Genomic DNA, 17,651 nt, shown 5'->3' with positions numbered 1-17,651 from the left:
TGATTACTGCCTCCCACTACGCTGTAAAACATTTGTAGTCCATTCAACTAACAAATTTTAGTTCACAAAATTGCAATTCAACTCAACTTAAGTGATGTCTTTGTTTTAACAAACAAACTCACGTTTATAAAGTAAGTTCATTAAGTAACATGCCTGACTGCGATTTGAAGTCAGGTCATCTATGTCATAGCGTGTGGTGTTAGCCACTGAGCTAACCAGCTGCCATACATACAAATGTGTATTCAGCACAGTATGTACATACTACATGGCTCAAACGAGCGATCCAACAACGAGAGCGTGCGGGGTGGGGAGGGGGAAAGCAAACAAGTAAATGACCCTTTGAACCCTTAATTAACGCCTTAGTCCAACTCAATGAGAAAAATCTGCCATTCCAAATAGTTATCAGATAGTGCTTCATATTATCCATCCGCAATGGGAAGCAGTCCCCTTTTGTTTTAAATCGTAATTTAAGTGGTCAACCTGAGGTTAACCAACATAATTTAAGTTTAACTTCAGAAAACGTGCAAGCTTAAGTTTAAAATCCAAAACTTGTCAAAGCTCTTTGATTTACCAAGAATGATTAATTTGACAACTAACTAACTTAAAACGTGTTTTACAGTGTATGTGTCCCTCACGCATCATCAAAAAGTGAGTATGCAATATTTATTATTTTTAAGTGTCACAGTTTTATGGCAGTTAATGTTAAAATGACGTTTAAAACATTTTGTCTACCATTAATAAAGACTTGTATGATGGTGACAGTTTGACTTGCGTAGTTAGGGCTTAAACCTGGATTGTGTCGGGAGTGAACAATGGCAATTGATGAGAGAAGAGCAGGGTTCAGGAGCTGAATCTAACCGTCACTTTTATCGCAAATGTTGATTTGAAATCGGAGGAGACGTCGACATCAAGCTAGCAGGAAAGTTTGGCGGAAAAAGAGCGAGGTGTGTGTCAAAAAGACATTTTTCTGGCTGTATCAATTACTCGCCATTTTTCACCATTCACTGGCGGAACAAAAAGTGGGTATTTACTGTTGATTTCTTTTAGTCCACTGAGGCTTGGTGCTGCTATTAAGCACACTAAAATAAGCCTAACAATAACAAGCAAATACACTTTGAGGCACAATAATGCTTGTCTCTCAGGAAGCAATACCGTTTGTATTTCCTTTGTCAAAATCTGTTCTGCCTTTTTGGTGCTTTTGAGGTAGCAACTGCAGTGAAAGTACAAAGGAAACAAAGTATTGAAAAGGTGACCTTGTTAGTCAAATCGTGGTTTACTGTTCCAAACCCCAGTAATTTACTTACCGCGTCCTTCTACCGTGCCGTCCATGACGCCGTGTTTGACCTTCATGTGCCGGCTGAGGTTGCCCTTCAGGTTGAACTTGCTGCTGCAGTAAGGGCATTTGAAAGGCTTGCTGCCAGCGTGGAGGTGCATGTGGCCCAGGAGGTTGTACATTCTGTTGAAGGACTTGCCGCACACCTAAGACACAAGAGTGCAAATAGTTTTGTTTCATCCCTGGTGGCTCAGAGTAAAGTGCACTGTGACTCTCACCCACCTTGCACTTGAACGGCTTTACGGGCAAATGGACAATCATGTGCGTCTTGAGGGTCTGCTTCTGGACGAAGGTCTTGAAGCAGACGTGGCACTGGAAGGGCCTCACGCTGGCATGGATCAGCATGTGTCTCTTAAGGTTGGCGGACAGGGTGAACTCTCTTGCGCAGACATCACACTTGAATTCTTTCATGCCCTATTGGGGAGCAGATCTTTTTTTAAAAAATGGGCCTTAAGGAGAATAGGGTTGAATTAGCAGTATTTGTATTCCAGTAGGCAATTTATGTATCTGTAAAATTCAAAAAGGTAACCTTGTGAATTTCTCTTCTTTATGCTATTATTGAACTCAAACTGATCTCACTGGTGATATTCTCTTAAAGCTGACTTCCATGTAAAATAAATAGACACAAAGGGAAGTGGCTTTTTGACGTCACTCTGTGAAGGTTGTGGTAACAAGGCAGCTGGTTTTAGATTTAAAAAAAAAAACTTGCCATTGTGTAGTACAACCTATCAGGCTTTTACACTACCTGTGAAAGCTGACAATTCCCCGTTTTTCCCTTTGTCACTGTTCTGTATAAACAGGACTAACATGGAATGGTGGGACAAAGTCGATCTGGCGATTTTCTGCCTTTTGATGTAGTATCAGACTTGAAACACCGCCTCTGAGTCAGGCTCTGACAGACAGGCTAATACCCTGACAGTCAGGGTATTAGTCAATTGTCCCAACAGCTATTGACATTGTCACATGAATTGCAGAGTCTCCTATAGCCAGTGGGTGTGTAGTCTACAAAAACACATAACTTCAGGCATCCCTAATTAACTAATGGTATCAGATGGTAGGAAGTGCATTTCAAGTATCATGAGTGTTCAGCATCCAGCAGCTTTATCTACCTCTGTGTGGCTTTAAAATGTTGGTTGTGCTACTTAGCTGTTGGTGTGAACCTTGTGCATGTTACACTTGCCATACTGTTGTTTGCAATGAACTCATCAGCTCTATTAATGCTGGCTGAGCAGTTTTCTCCTCAACACAATCACAACATTGGTTCTGTTGCTGCTGTGTTGTACAATATACTGTAGTTGTTATTAAATGACCAAGTGGTCAAACAGGGCTATATTTTCTTTTCAACTTTGTCACACACTCCAAATCATTATTAACATTTTGAAGTTATATCAGATCACTTTTCAAATATCAGCTTTTCTCGAATCATCGCCTGTTTTCAATTAATACCCTGTCCTCTTTGCGACCCCAGCTATCATTAGCATTTACGGCAATCTGATAGTGGAAGGCTGTGTCACTGTTATTATTATTAACAAAATGCAGGATCCTCTGTTATGGTTATGATGTGTTCATTTTACAAGATGTTTGTGTGAAAGCTTTCGGTGTCAATACCTTGTGTGTGAGGGCGTGTTGTCGCAGGTGATGGATCTGCACAAACTCCATGCCGCACTCCGGGCAAACGTAGGGCCGTACGTTTTGGTGCTTCATCAAGTGGTTCTGCAGTTGGCTGCGATAAGCGAATGACTTGTGGCACTCGGTGCACTGGTACGTGGTGGGGCCCTGATGGCTGGTCAGGTGGCGCTTGAGGTGCGCATAGGTGGGAAACTCCATGCCACACTGCGTACAGACATGGCACTGACCGTTCTCGTGTTTGCTCTCGTGGGTCCTCAGCTCGCTGGGGTAGGCGAAACCGCGGCCGCAGAAGCGACAACTGTAGGGCTTGACATCGGTGTGTTGCAGCATGTGCCTCTTGAGGTGGCTGGTCTGCGTGAAGGCCTTCTCGCAAACAGTGCACTTGTGAGGTCGAGTTCCCTGGTGGGTCAGGAGATGAGTTTGGAGGTGGCTCGGCTGCTTGAAGAGCTTCCCGCAGTGGATACATTCATGTGGCTTAATTCCGTTATGGCCCAGGATATGAGTGACGAGGTTGTATTTGGATGTGTATGACTTCTCACACATACGGCACTTCCAGCGTTTTAGACCCTCACCCACGTCCACGCAATAAGATTCGTCAATCTGTACGTTGATGTCCAGTCGGTCTATCTGCATTCGCCTGGCGAGTCCCTCTGGATCGGACCACAGCATGGCCTGACCGTTCTCTTCATACTCCCCGGGCAGCGCCATGTCAGCAGACTCATAAGCCGCCTCATTAGGTTCATAATATTTGTTCTCCGGAGGTTCAGCAGTCTCCCGACTGGTCTTAAGATTTAGAGCCTCCTCTACTGGCTCTGACTCCTCTTCCTTCCTGTTCCTACCAGAGCTTTCCTTTTGTTCCTGTGCTAGCGCTCCATCTGCTTGTGTTCCTTTCACACAAGGAGAGTTTCCGCAGAGCTGCTCTTCCTTCATAGAACCTTGTTTGTTTGCAATGACATCCTCTTGCTTTGCAGGGCGACACTTGTTGCTCAAGTGAATGCAAGAAGGAGGCGTATCTGACTCAATCAGTTCACCTTTAACCTCTGATGCTACCATCTCCCCATCACTCCTGAGTCTCTTGGTCCTCCCATGTGGGCCTGGCTGTCTCCTCTGACTAGCGTTAACATGAGGCTCCGGTTCCCCAACAGGTTCAGGCAGGTAGTCTCCATTGGCGCCTATTAGTTGGTCAGCGTACTCGTACTCCATTGCCTCTGATGGTGGAGGTGGACCTTCTTTGGACTCCCCTGTGTAAAAGCCATTTGGAGCAATCGTGGCCCCGAAAATTTCATTTTGGGAAATGAGTCCGAGAACGGCAGCCTGAGCTAGAGAGAGAACCACAACGGGTTCCGTCTGTGTGCCCACATCCATTTGGCCTTCAGTCACCTTTGAGTAGGTCCGCACCATTTGGCCGCTTTCCTCCTCCTGGAAGAAACAAACGTACAGCAGGAATCAGAAACATAGAAGCTGTAGTGCACTTTTTTCACTTCTATTGTGACACAACCTGATCTTACATTTCCTCTTTGAAACCCATATCTCCTTTATAGCCTCATGATTTTGGTCCCTTGCCTTTTAATACAAACGAAAGGCCTGTAAAAATAATCAGTATCTCACAATAGTATATTTCAGCAACTGTTTTTATTACAGTATATCTTCTCAAGGGAAGAAATGACACTTGGATATAACTTAAGAGTAGTCAGTGTGCAGCTTGTATAACTGTAGAGAGTTACTATTCACTAAAAACGACTCATTGCACAGACTCTCTATTTTCTAAATAGCTGGCAACACAAGTGACCACACCTCACAGTGAACATGTACGAATTGTGTCCAAAGTGTCAATATTTAGTGTGAGCACCATTGTTGTCTAGCACTCTTTCACTCCTCCATGATGACATCACTGGTGGTTCCGCCACCTTCCGTGCACACCCAGACCATGACACTACCACCACCATGCTTGACTATAGGAAAGGCACAATTTTCTTGGTACTCTCTTGTGTTGCCAGCTATTTAGACAATAATGACTGTGTGCTGAGTCCTTTTCAGTAGAAAAGAAATATATACTGCTATACCAGGTGTACACTGACTACTCTAAAGTGAATCCAATCTCTATAGTATTGCCGCTTGAGGGGCATACAATACTCACTTTTGTGAAATACTGTAGGCTTTAGGCTTGGGTGTGCCAAACTGACATCAAAGGATGCCAGGAGAGTCTTGTCTGCTTCCTTCAGACAGTGCCTTGTTTCTCTGCCTTGAATCCACATCACAACGTTAAAACAAGGAGATACATGTTAGCACACCACTTCCTTCCTTGACAGGCTGAAGAGTAATAAGGAACACAACAACAAGCAGGGGCGCATGCAGGAAGTCGACTTCCGTGCACTGTCCCCAGCACTTCCTGTGGTGCTTTGGCTGACCAAAAAGTCTTCAGGCTCGTCACTTGAGCTCTAGAGCCCCATTCAGCTGGAATGAAGCACCTTACATTTCCACTCTTATTGCCGTATAACGCACCGGGCCTCCTTAACAAGATGATATATCCCAGCAGGCAGTCTCATATCCATAACAGACATTTGATTGAGCTTGGCGCTCATGCTGGATTCTAGACTGCAAAATAATTGCACGCTTGTGAAACTGTCAGCAATCAATGAAAGCAACAAATTTTAGGCTGCTGGTTTCAGGATATTGTGATACAAACGTGAAATTGACCTTTTCACATTTTATATGACACAGTACCGAAAACAACCTTGAATTTAGGTGGCCATAATGTATGTATTTTGGGTGAGAAGAGACCTGGATGCCCTGATAACCACGTCATGTATAATTACAGCTTTTAAAGTCGTCAGACAGAGACAGACTGTGTGTGTTTGTGTGTGAAAGAAAAGGAAAGGAAGACTGGCTGTGTGTGTGTGTTTGAAAAAAAGTGTGTGTGTGTGTGTGTGTGAATGAGAAAGAAAAGAGGAAGGGAGAGAAGGAGAAAGAGCTGTGGGCGGGGGAGGGAGGTAGGGAGGGAGGCAGACGAAGAGAGAAATGAGATGGAGGGGCTGAAAGATAAAGAAAGAGAGGGAGGGGAGGGAAGGGGAAGGAGAGATTGAGTGTGAGAGGTGGGAAGAGAGAAAGGAAAGGGAAAGGAGGGTGGTGGTGGTGATGGGGGGGTGATGGAGGTGGGGGAGCTGGAGAGAGACAGAAAGACAGAGTGAGAGAAGAAAAAGCCCAGAGAAATGAAACGCTGACAAAATGAAAGAGGAAAAAAAGACAAATGACAAGGCATGGAATAGAAGAGAGGATGGGTGGGTAATTGCACAAGGCCACACTTTTAGCGTATAAAGTTGCGAGCAGTAAAAAGACACCTACAGACAAACAAGCAAGCAAGCGAGCCACTAGTGGAAAAACATCTTATTAAATGTACAAAACACTTTTTTTTTAAACACACTATAACTCAAGTCACTCACACACAAAACTAAGTAACACAAAGTAGCTACCAAGCCCCCCTCCTCAAGCATCTCCCACCCTTGTGTTACCAAACTCACCGCATTGTTCCTGGAGTGATGTTTTAGGTGTTTCAGGGATCTCATCCTTCAGGAGCAATGAGTGGAGTAGAAAAATCCACCTCCTATTTATATCTGTGGGAGAGTGGGGCGGTCCCACAGCTCATCCTCCTCCTCCTACTGTTGCTGTTATCAGAACTGACTGTGCCTGCCCCCCCCACCCACAAACCACCGCCACCACCCCACCAAACACACACAGCATCACCCCATTTCTTTTCTCTTCCTCCCACCCTCTCTCCTTCCCATCTCTTTCTCTCTCCTCTGTTTTTTTACACACACACACACACACACACACATCTTATCTCCCTTTCTCACCACATACAATCCAGCGTGACCCTTCAACACACATTTCTCTTAGAGGCGCTCTATCTTTACTTAATCACACTTAATACTTTTGCTTCTCATGCCGGCGCACGCTGTCAGTAATCAGTAGTTCCTCTGCTAAGTTGTGCACAAACATCTTTCTGCATAATGTGTGTGTGTGTGTGTGCAACACATGCACACTGTCCAACACTCAAAAATGGGAGTGTATGGGTGGAGGTGCGTCTGTCAACACACAAAACAGCTGAAATGTGAACTTTTCTCCAATTTCTACATTCAAACTAATGAAGTAAGCCTGTAAGTGTATACAGTGGGAGATATTGTGGCGTAAGAAGGAAAAAAAAGAGACAAGAAGAAGAAAGAAAGGAGAGAAAAGCAGTTTGGAGGGAGGGAGGCATGGGGGGAGAGAAAGAATAAGGAAGAAAGAAGCAGAAGGAGGGGGGTTTGAAGCTGAGTGGAGGAAGAAGAAGAAGAAGGAGGAGAGGAGGGGGGGGGTGCATGAGAAACAGAAAGAAAAAGGGTAGAGAGAACAGAGAGCCGGGGGGCGGGGGGAGGGAAAGAAGAAGAGAATGCTGCAAAATAAAATAAAAACGAAGAGATGGGCTGGTGGTCATGTAAATGAAAGAGGGGGTGGCTTGAGAAAGAAAACTGAAGAGAAGGAGGGAAGGATACAAAAAGAGAGAGGGGGAGGATGGTGAGGTGTGAAGAAAAATAAATAAAAAAGAGGAGTCCATCAGGAGAAAAGGAGTGGTGGTGAGGTGGAGAATGAGTGAGAGGTAGCGGAGGAGGGAAGAAGGAGGGTAGTTTGAGAGCAAAGGAGATAGATACGAAGAGAGTGAGGGAGGGCATTAACTATTGAACTTCCAGATTTCTTTGCAGGCAGCCTTGTGGAACTGTATCATATACCTGTGGGGAGCACAAGAGTCTAGCTAGCGGGCTTAAGGGGTCAGGCTCATTCTTATAATTAGACAGGTACCAGAGTGGAGCAGTACCGTTTAACTTCCTGCAGGAAATGTGAGGAGAATGACACACACATATGGATGCAAGCATATAGGTGCAACTATACAGTGTGTGTGTGTGTGTGTGTGTGTGTGTGTGTGTATTTGGACATGTGGCCAGTTGCCACTGTGTGCATAAACATTCCCCAGTAAATAACAGGAAAGGGCAAACCTTGAAAACCTTGATCAATCATCAGGGGCTGGGAGTGCTTGTGAGAATGAAAAAGATAGAGAGAGAAAAGGGGAGTGGAGGAGGAGGAGGAAGAGATAGGGAATGAGAGTGAGCGCAAGGGAGGGGAGAGAAGGAGTGAGTGAGTGTGTGTGTGTGTGTGTGTGTGTGTGTGTGTGTGTGTTGGGGAGTGGGAGGGGAGGAGTGTGTGTGTCGAGATAGCAGGAAGTCGAGGGAGAGAAAATAGAAGGAGAGCAAGGGAAGAAACAAAGAGATAAGAGGCTGAAAGACAAAGAAAGCACATGGAAGAAACAACAAGGGACACGTACATAAAACAACACAGAGCTGGCCTATGGGGAAAATGAAAAAGACACACAACAAAAGTTTGGGGGGAGGAAAAAGTAACACACTGGCTCCTTTCCGGGCTGGAATCGTTAGAGCAGCACAACCTGCTTGCATGTCCTTCGACACTGGCTAGCTTTGACCCAGTCGGGTTATAGTGATGACTAAAGCCCCCTTTTTCACTGTGAGTCAGTAGAGAAGTGTTTGCATTGCTAAAAGTTGTGAGTGGTGCCAAAAAGGGGCGGGCTTGGGCACACGACATCAAAAGTCAAGATTGTTTGACTAGTGTGAGTGCTTTGATCAAGAGGGGCTGGAACAGGTGTGCCTGGGGCTGGCAAGATTGTTCGCTCCTCCTGCCAGTTATTAATGATATCAGTCACTTTGCATAATAGAAACGAGAAAGACTCAAAATAATCAACAAAGTCAAACCCAGAATAAATGTTTTCTCATTCATGAGCAGATGCAGTTGCAACTTATGTGTGGCAATATTTCCACCCATTCGCTAATAATGATATTGGTCACTTTGTATAACAGAAATGGCTATAAAGACTAGAAATAATCCACAATGTTAATAGTTCCTTCCATTAGCTAATAATAATATTGGCCACTTTGCATAATAGAAATAAATGTAAAGACTCAAAATAATCCACTAAATAAAAACTCAAGGTATGCTCTCACATGCAGGCGCAATGTCGACTTGCCGATTGTTCCTCCCGCCAGTTATCAATATTTGCCACCTTGCATATTAGAAATAACTAGAAAGACTTTAGATAATCCACATAGTCAAACCCAAAATATATATTTGCTCATTAACGAGCACATGTAGGCACAACGTATTGTAACATTCCCATTGTTCCTCCTGTTAGATATTAATGATATCAGCCATTTAGCATAATAAAAGTAACTACAAAGACTACAAAAAAATCCACCAATTCCTAACCCAATGTTTGCCCGCTCATGCTTGAGCACATGTAGGCGCAGTGTAAATGTGGCGATCATTCCTCCCGCCAACTGTTAAGGACATTGGTCACTTTCCATACTAGAAATAACTAGAAAGACACAAAATAATCACAACATCACAACCTAAGACTGGTTTCCTCATGGACTGAACTGCACTCGTTGCTGGAAACAACTTAACAATGGCATGATGACCAATGGGGGAAAAACTGTATTCATTATTTAGCTGCGTGGCTATGGCCATATGAGGAAAAAAATAGTTTTCTCCAGTTTTCTCACCCTCTGATGAGACTTCAAATGTTTACTTCTGATGACCGAGATCAGGGGACGATCACACACCACTGACAACAACATGCTTTCTGTTCCCCCCAAAAGCCTCCGAAAAAACACGCCTCTGACAAGGATGTCCATACTTTATTTGTAGCAGAAATTTTGCTTGTCCTCTTCTACATGAAACCATCTTTGTTGTTTATCTTTAAAGAGGAACAGCCACGCAGTGCATGGTCACATCCTCTCTGGTTTTATAACTTTTTTTTCCCCAGTAAGAGGAAGAGAAGTACCCTTTGAAATAAAGACAGAAGAGGGATGACGGATTAATTGTCTTATATTAGATACATAGAACAAACTGCGAGCATATTAAAACAAATTATTTTGGTTGAGAATTAGTGACACACATTTAACATTTAATCACAATATTAAGTACAACTGCAAAATTCGTTTAAGATGTGTATCAGATTCTGTTATGCTCTCCTTTGATTGATACTGTCAGAGATAGACTAATGAAAACTTTGGTCCATTGCACAACAAAACTAGCAATATGTGATCATGTAATTTAGGGCTGTCAAAAATAATGTGTTAACGCCCGTGATTAATTTGAAAGATTTGAATTTGCAATTTCGTCATATTACTAAGTTTGACCACAACGTCACCCCGTAGTCCTCCGCGCCGGGCAATGCGGCCAGCAGTGATGACTGAGGAGAAAGGGTCTGGTTCACGGGAAATTTTAATTGAAAAAGCTATCTAATCGAAGTTTGGATACAACCAAAGTTATGTATACATATTTACGGTGATGAATTGTCATCAAAGCACAAGGAGCCTGAAGTACCACCTCTGGGCAAAGCATATCTTTGCTAACGTTAGCAAGGATGCTAACAACGTGGGATCAAGCCGCAGTCATCAAGCTATACTGGTGGAGTGCAACGGACTCGGATTTATCAACAAAAAGACAACAGCTAGGACCTCATACAGGGGAACTGTCATCACAAGAATTCACAAACTAAATGGAAATGAAACGGCAACAAAGTTGGACCAGCTGGCCAAAGCTATGTTTGTTGCACTGGAGACCACTGGACATCATTAAGTAAGGCCCTATAATTTCGCATTAATTTAATCTGCTGTATATTGATATATTGTGAAAATGTTTGTGAGGGGAAATATTTTCCCAGCGGACCGCTAATTCATAGCGCCATGGCAGCCCCCTCCTGAAGTAAGTCAGCAAAAACTCTTCACCGAGCGTGAGCTTGCGTACAGCAACAGCCGGTGTAAACTGGCTGGGTTATCTTAGTTTAGCGGAGCGGAGCATGCTAGCGTGGCTTTGTGTGTGCCAACGATGTGTTTTAGGTAATGTAACGGAGCGTTTTAGGATGCCCATGCCCACTGCCGGCTGCAAGAGGCTCTCAGCTAGGTATCTCACTTAACAACGGTCAAAGTACGTTTTCAAAACACGCCATACTTCTGGCCTTCAAAATAAGAGCGCCGCACATTCTTTAATACTGGTAATCAAATAAGGGTGTCTTAAAAAGTAGCTTACATAAATAAAATGATTGCAGTTGCATCTCCAGCGACATCTACTTTAACAACAAGCACAGATGCAATTGTTTGTTGAGGATTCTGTAGCAATGAAAAGTTAGAAAGATACTAGGCAAAGTTGTCCACTGATGTGTTGCATCAATAAATGTAAGGATTTTTGCATTTATTTAACAGTCATTTTATTCACTGATGCAAGTAAACACACAATCTATGGTGATAAAATAAGTGTAAAAAGAAGTTTTTTTTTTTAATTAAAACGGAATTTAGGAGCAAAAAGGAAACAGATTTCATAAGGCCCTAAGTAAGCAACTATACTTTTGTCTCAAAACAAAATTCAATAGATAGTCTACTTAAAGCCCAAGGTAAATGTGTGATTAGATTATGTTTATTTGTGTTATTATGTATTATTTGTGATTAGATAGCTGCTTGAAAGCCAGCCACTCATGGCGGCACCAGTAAAAAAAAAAAAGTAATCATGATTAATCACAGTGAAGACATGTGATTAACCTGATTACATTTTTTAATCGATTGACAGCGTAAAATATGTAAAATAAATAAAAGTAATTAAAAAGTACAAAAAAAACAACACCAAAAAATAATATAAGGATTTGATTTGTGATGTACATGTAGCTAACAGAAATAAAAAAAAAAAAGAAAAGCAGCACTGAAATTCAGAGGAGCTACAAATGGCAACAAATGGAAGGGATCGGAGATTAATTTCAATTTTATTAACAGGAACAACCTAACAGATATTGGATATGTGAAATAAAATGAATTGCTTGAAAAAGGAAACTACTGTCTGTCGTTTTTATGGGCACTGCATAGTTTCAACGTGCCACTTTGTAAACATACGACCCCAGAAGCTATAAGCCATTCCCTCCAACGATGATCTAGAACCTTCAGTGGGCGGGGCTTTTATAAGATTTAATCTCTTATTGGTATGTATTTTGTAGGTGAACTTTATGATGATGACGGTTGTTGTGGTGTTGTTACTTCTATACAGCTGAATACATGTCTTGATGATGTTGATGTCAACATTCACACTCTTTGAAAGGTAGACTCTTGGTGCTCTGTTGAAACTACGTCCATTTCACCTGGTTCTCCTCTTCTGTTCTCAACCGTCCTGGGGTAAGACCTGTGTGTAAAGCTGAACTCAGTCACAATCACATCTGTGATGTGCGTGCTTCACTCCAGCTCATCCAGCTCATACCAATGAATCGGTACCTCATGCTAGACCCAGCCATAATTCAATCAATAATTAAACGCTGGAAACTACAACCACAATAATAAATATATTGCTAAAGTAATACATATCTCACAGTGCACATAGAAAATAGTCATTATTGTATTTGTAAAAGGAAAGTGTAAATACAGCTCAGGTATTGGATATCATAGATTCTACAGGTGTGCCTAATGTTTTGTCTAGAGTTGACATATCCTGAAAGACGCTGACTGAATACCGTAATCAGATGACTCATTGATGACGGCAATTGTTTCTTTCATTTTTTTTTTGTGTATGTTAAAACCCAACATGAGTGCACACATTGTGACAAATCCACACGATACGATAGCAGCGTGAGCTTATTAGTCACCGCACTTGTTTTTCTGCATGTTACACATTGTCAGCTTCTTCTAGCTCAGTGACAGGCTGCATGCTGCCCGACCCTCTGTTTTTCTGCGTGCGTGTGTGCACGCGCATGCGTGTGTGCGCGTGTGTGTGATGGAGATAACTTAACATCCTTTCACTTTCAGGCAAGCTGGTGTCATTGTGGATTTAGGTTTAGCGTTGTTATAGTTACAGTGCTCAGGTGAGTGTTTTCTTCTGATCAGACACAGGGAGAGAGAGGATGATGTGAGTTGGTAAGGTTATTGTGTATTTTGAACCTTGAGTAATTGAGCCACTGGCTTGGCTTGACCGTTCCTACCAGACCTGTGTTACACACATGCACCTCCTGTTACCGCAAACACTGCATGAGTCGCTTTGCATGCCATGTAAGTACAAGACCAAGGCTGTGTTTACGCTTGTCTGGACCCAAGACGCTCCTCACTCACTAAGCGTTCACACTGGCATTTTTATCATTGGACCGCAGGTTGTCTTGGAAAAAAAAGCAGCTGCACAGAAGATTGTAGACAGGTAGTTGGTGATGTCACTTTGTAAAGAAACTGCTTGTGATCCAGGGTCACAGTGTGTTGTAAATGTCCACAAGTGTTAAAACCACAAACACTACTACGTGCAGTGAGGTTCATGGCTTCTGACGTACTGACTTATTTGGAGGGTGTTTTATATTAATACTAGTTGCTTGTTAAGAGGATAACAAGAAAATGAAGACAATAATTCACGTTTGTTTAAAAAAATGTGTTTAACTTGTTCTCAAATACTTCTTAGTCCAGGTGCGGGCAAACTGTGTCCCGCCAAGCTTCTCAATCCAGCCCACCAGGCATTGCCAAATTCGTTTTCAACCTTTACCATGAAAACTATAGCTGGCAACATGACATGCAGTGCTATTGTGGCACGCTTCAGTTGCCTAAATAGTCCGAAGCAACCTATAGCATGTAGAAAAAAGCAATCCAAACAACACAACACGTCAACACATGATGCACAAAGTAACCTACCTACTACACTATGTGGGCATACAAACAAATATCTATCCACAATACCCATGCCTAAAAAACATCCATATATTCCCGCCGCAAAGCATGCTGGGTATCTTGTGGTACTCTTTCTCCCAACATTTTGCCGTGTGTGGCACATTTTTGCTTGATTGCAAAATATGCTGATTAGATCGTCATAGAAGTAAACAAGGAGGAGTTAACATACTCTTGCTATCCATGCTTGTTTTATTGTTCATAGTTCATATTGTTGTTGCAGCTGGACTACCAAGCATGCCTTGTGGGCAATGTTCCCGCTGATTTTTCAAGTGTCTGAGCATACACACAAACGAGCTGAACGTTCCTTGGACGTCTGAGAGCGCCATCAGACGTGCTTACTTGTAGTATCATACCTGTCGAAAACCTGAGACCCCAAGATAGTCCAACTTCCATTCTCTGGTATTTTGTATATGTGGGTTCAAAAGGTCAGCAAAGAGTATTTCACAATATAGCTTTCTTTTTTGTCCACCTCAGACAAAACAAGCTGTGAAACTATCTCATCCAATTCATAATCTGAATCTTGTGGGAAACACTTTTATCATTTCATTTTCCACTTCTTTTCTTTTTTACCATGTATTTGGTTAATTATGTATACTTATGTTTCCTTATTTCCTTATTTCCTTTCTGTTTTGCAGCAGCCTGTTCTGGCACTATTTCATTCTGGAAATTTACTTGCAAGTGTTTCCACAGTTGCTTTGTTTACTTTTGTCTAAATAAAATATGAAAACAAAAAAATCTCAACCGAAGAAAACAACCACCGGCATCACTCGGGCATCCGGCCGTCAAAATAAAAGCACGCCCCAGTGCCACATTCCAGCTAGCCATTTTTGGTTCCCAAAACATTATGAAAATGTAGCATTTTTGTTGCAGCATTTTTTTGGGGGTTTGGTTTTGAGCATCTGTTGGTTTCCCCATGGCGGCAGTGGAAAGTTTTTGTTACATTTTTTTAATGTCTCATTTAGTCCACACTTTCCACTCAGGAAACTTTCTCAGAAGCAGCCCTTCCTCATTCGAAAAATAAAAATCTCATCCATATTCAACTCTTGTTCTTCTGTTCCCACATACTCCGACAGCCAGTCCACCTTAAAAGACCTTTTTTTTAACTTAACTTGGTGAGTGGATGCACTTCCTGTTCGTTTTTACGGGTTTAGCAAGCAACATTTAGCGCTGTTAAAGGGATAGTTTGGATTTTTTTTACATTAAGCTGTATGACTTGTGTTTTTTTCTTTGTTTCTTTTTTGGGAGAATGAACAGAAAAAGAATTTCATTGCATAGCAGAACCACCAGTTTTACTGTGCATATGACAATAAAACTCTTGAATGACATCGCCATCAGCAGTGTAGTGTATCAACAGCGGCTCATCCCCCACTTGGTCTCCTAAGTCCATTTCTGGTTGGATTTCGGTGATGGAGAACGTAGTTCCAGGTTTCACAAGTAAGGAGTTTGGCTACTCAAAACAATATGCGATCCAAAGTCTAATACATTTGCATCACAAAAATGCCTACTCGAAAAAAAATCAGGCTAGACAAATCACTCTGTGTTATACAGTATTTGTCTCTGTATGTCTTTGCTGTTAATGAATTGTCAAGCCAATCAATTCATTAACAGCGCGCAGGTGCAAGCGGGCTCTTATCATTGGCTGCACAGTGTTTGTCATTGTGTTATATGTTTTTACCGCTTGTTGTCGCCTGTCACTTGCGGAGTTGCATAGCGAAATGGTACAGAATAAATGATTATGTATTTTATTTACAGTTCAGGTTGGATTTTATTTTGTTGCGTAGCACGGAATTCCTCTGTGCACACAAGATCAGTGCGCGAACGTTGCATTTGGGCATTTGGAAATAACAGTTTTAAGTTACGTGTTATGTTTAGCGCTTAGTTGTTGATTTATGTGATGTGTTAACTTGCTGTGGATGTGTTTGAGCGATGGTCTTAAACTAAGGGACAGCACCTTTTGTGTAGGGTATTTCTCACAATGCCTGGACAGGGATGTGAAGTTTTACACTCACTTCTACCCAGTGACTTGCGGGCAGGTAAAGCAGATGTGGCAGAGCCTCACTTGTCGTAATGAAAAATTAAAAAAATTAAAACAAATAATAACAAAATAAACATGAATATTTGTCAATTGAACTATATTATAAATGTACTGTATTTTCTGTATGATTCCAATTGTTTTAAACATTTTCTTCAGTAGAAATCGCTGAACTTGCGCATTTCCTGCTCAAATACAGGGTAGCTACCGTCGCCTGTAGTCCATTCATTTTCAACGGAACCTGCGCGACGGCGATTATCTCAAGTCTCAGTCCGGTCAAGTGACGCGCGAAATTTGTGCAAGGCATTGTGCACACGATGGCTTTTCATTGTTGTCCCCCAGACGAACACCAATCAGTGGGAGTGTCAATGATGGATCAATGAGCAGACAGGATGCTATTCAGTACTCTCTTGCAGGTGAACTTGCTATGTCAGATTTCCTGGAGCTATTTAACATTTCTAAAAAGGAATATAGTGATATAAAGAGAAATGCAGCTGCATGGGTAAACATATCAGGTAAGTTTACATTACTTTACATGGACATTAATATAAGTTTATCTCTGGCACCTGCAAGGGTACTCGATCAACACTTTGTGTAGCCTATATCAAAATCTTGTGACAGTTCATATTGGCTGCTTTTTCTCCTTTGAACTACATTGATACCCCAAAATTCCCTCCAAATACGACTGCTAATCAAAACCGTGGGAGACTCGTAATTCACTCTGGATGTGAGCGCGTCACTCACCGGTGTCGCTGGCCACAGCCGTTCGTCGCCTCTCGTGTGCAGGGCTTTCTATGCGTTGGTGATGACTTTCGGCAATAGCGGCTGTTTGTCGAGCCCATAAGATGAAGCCATCGTGAGCGTGGCTTCTCAGCTTAGTGTGCAAGCCCCCACTACCATCTGAGTGCACATTGAGTTGGCTCATGGCACCTGCAAGTTTCTGTTTGTCAGCATGTCGCCAATAACATAATGTTGCACAAACATTTGTTGTCTTTAATTTAAGTGTGACATTGTTATTTTTGCTAATCTGTCAATAAAATACACAGAAACTTGTAGTACCGACGTATCCTAACGGAGTCAAGCGTTTGTGAGCTGGAAAGTGCTTGACACTACCGTCCTTTAGGTGAGGAAAAGCCAGCATTTTTTAAAATACATATTTGTTGAAATACAAAAACAGCAGTGCTGGCTAGAGCTAGATTTACAAATAAGTTAATGAGCAACCTGTGTTAACAGAACAAACACAGTATGCATATACATTTTTTATAATTATATACACTACTGGTTTAAAGTTAACACCCCAATTTTTCCAGTTATTTATTGAAATTGAAGTCATTCAAGTCCAATGAATAGCTTGAAATAGTACAAAGGTAAGTGCCAAAGGTTAAAATAAAAAGGTAAGGTTACCCAAAACTGAAAAATAATATGTATTTCAGAATTATACAAAAAGGCCTGTTTCGGGGACCACAAAATGGGTCAACAATTTAAAGCAGTTCTGCAGAAATGGAGGTTAATCAAGCCTTGGCAGTTGGTTTAACTAATTCCTACAGGTGCTCCAAGTTCTGGAGTACTTACTACCTCCTCTGTCTGCATAAAAACAGTGTTTGGAACACACTGTGGTACTATACCCTCATGAACATCAGTTGAACAGCATTATACTGGAGAAAGTAAGTTGTTACTACAAAAATTGCAAAAAAAAAAAAGGGAATTAACAATGGAAGACAGACAGACCACCTTAACACTTACAAATGTAGGTTTTTCCTTTAGAGAAATTAGCGTGTTTTGACCGGTAGTGTATATAATATATAATTATAAAAAAAAACTCCAAAGGATTGAGTGCCTCACCTGCCATGAACTTCAACACCCTGTTGTATTGAAA

At 42.0% G+C, this 17,651-nt stretch overlaps 1 protein-coding gene across 3 annotated transcripts in view; it reads right to left on the bottom strand.

The window, feature by feature from the left end:
• znf710a (zinc finger protein 710a) overlaps nucleotides 1-17,651 on the bottom strand; it is a 25,651-nt gene extending 8,000 nt beyond the window's left edge. Inside the window, exons 1-5 of one of the 3 annotated variants that reach the window (XM_054775829.1) lie at nucleotides 17,618-17,651; nucleotides 5,100-5,204; nucleotides 2,942-4,381; nucleotides 1,556-1,747; nucleotides 1,305-1,479 (exon numbers count right to left, since the gene is read on the bottom strand). In XM_054775829.1, the coding sequence (XP_054631804.1) occupies nucleotides 1,305-1,479; nucleotides 1,556-1,747; nucleotides 2,942-4,363 (1,789 nt within the window). In that variant the 5' untranslated portion in view covers nucleotides 4,364-4,381; nucleotides 5,100-5,204; nucleotides 17,618-17,651. Of the gene's footprint in view, nucleotides 1-1,304; nucleotides 1,480-1,555; nucleotides 1,748-2,941; nucleotides 4,382-5,099; nucleotides 5,205-6,480; nucleotides 6,528-17,617 lie in introns of those variants that run through there. The other 2 variants (XM_054775828.1, XM_054775827.1) reach the window with 2 other exon arrangements.

This window comes from Dunckerocampus dactyliophorus, chromosome 5, assembly GCF_027744805.1.
Source record: "Dunckerocampus dactyliophorus isolate RoL2022-P2 chromosome 5, RoL_Ddac_1.1, whole genome shotgun sequence".
In the NCBI taxonomy this organism is placed as follows: Eukaryota; Metazoa; Chordata; class Actinopteri; order Syngnathiformes; family Syngnathidae; genus Dunckerocampus; species Dunckerocampus dactyliophorus.
This window is presented reverse-complemented; position numbering and strand designations above follow the sequence as displayed.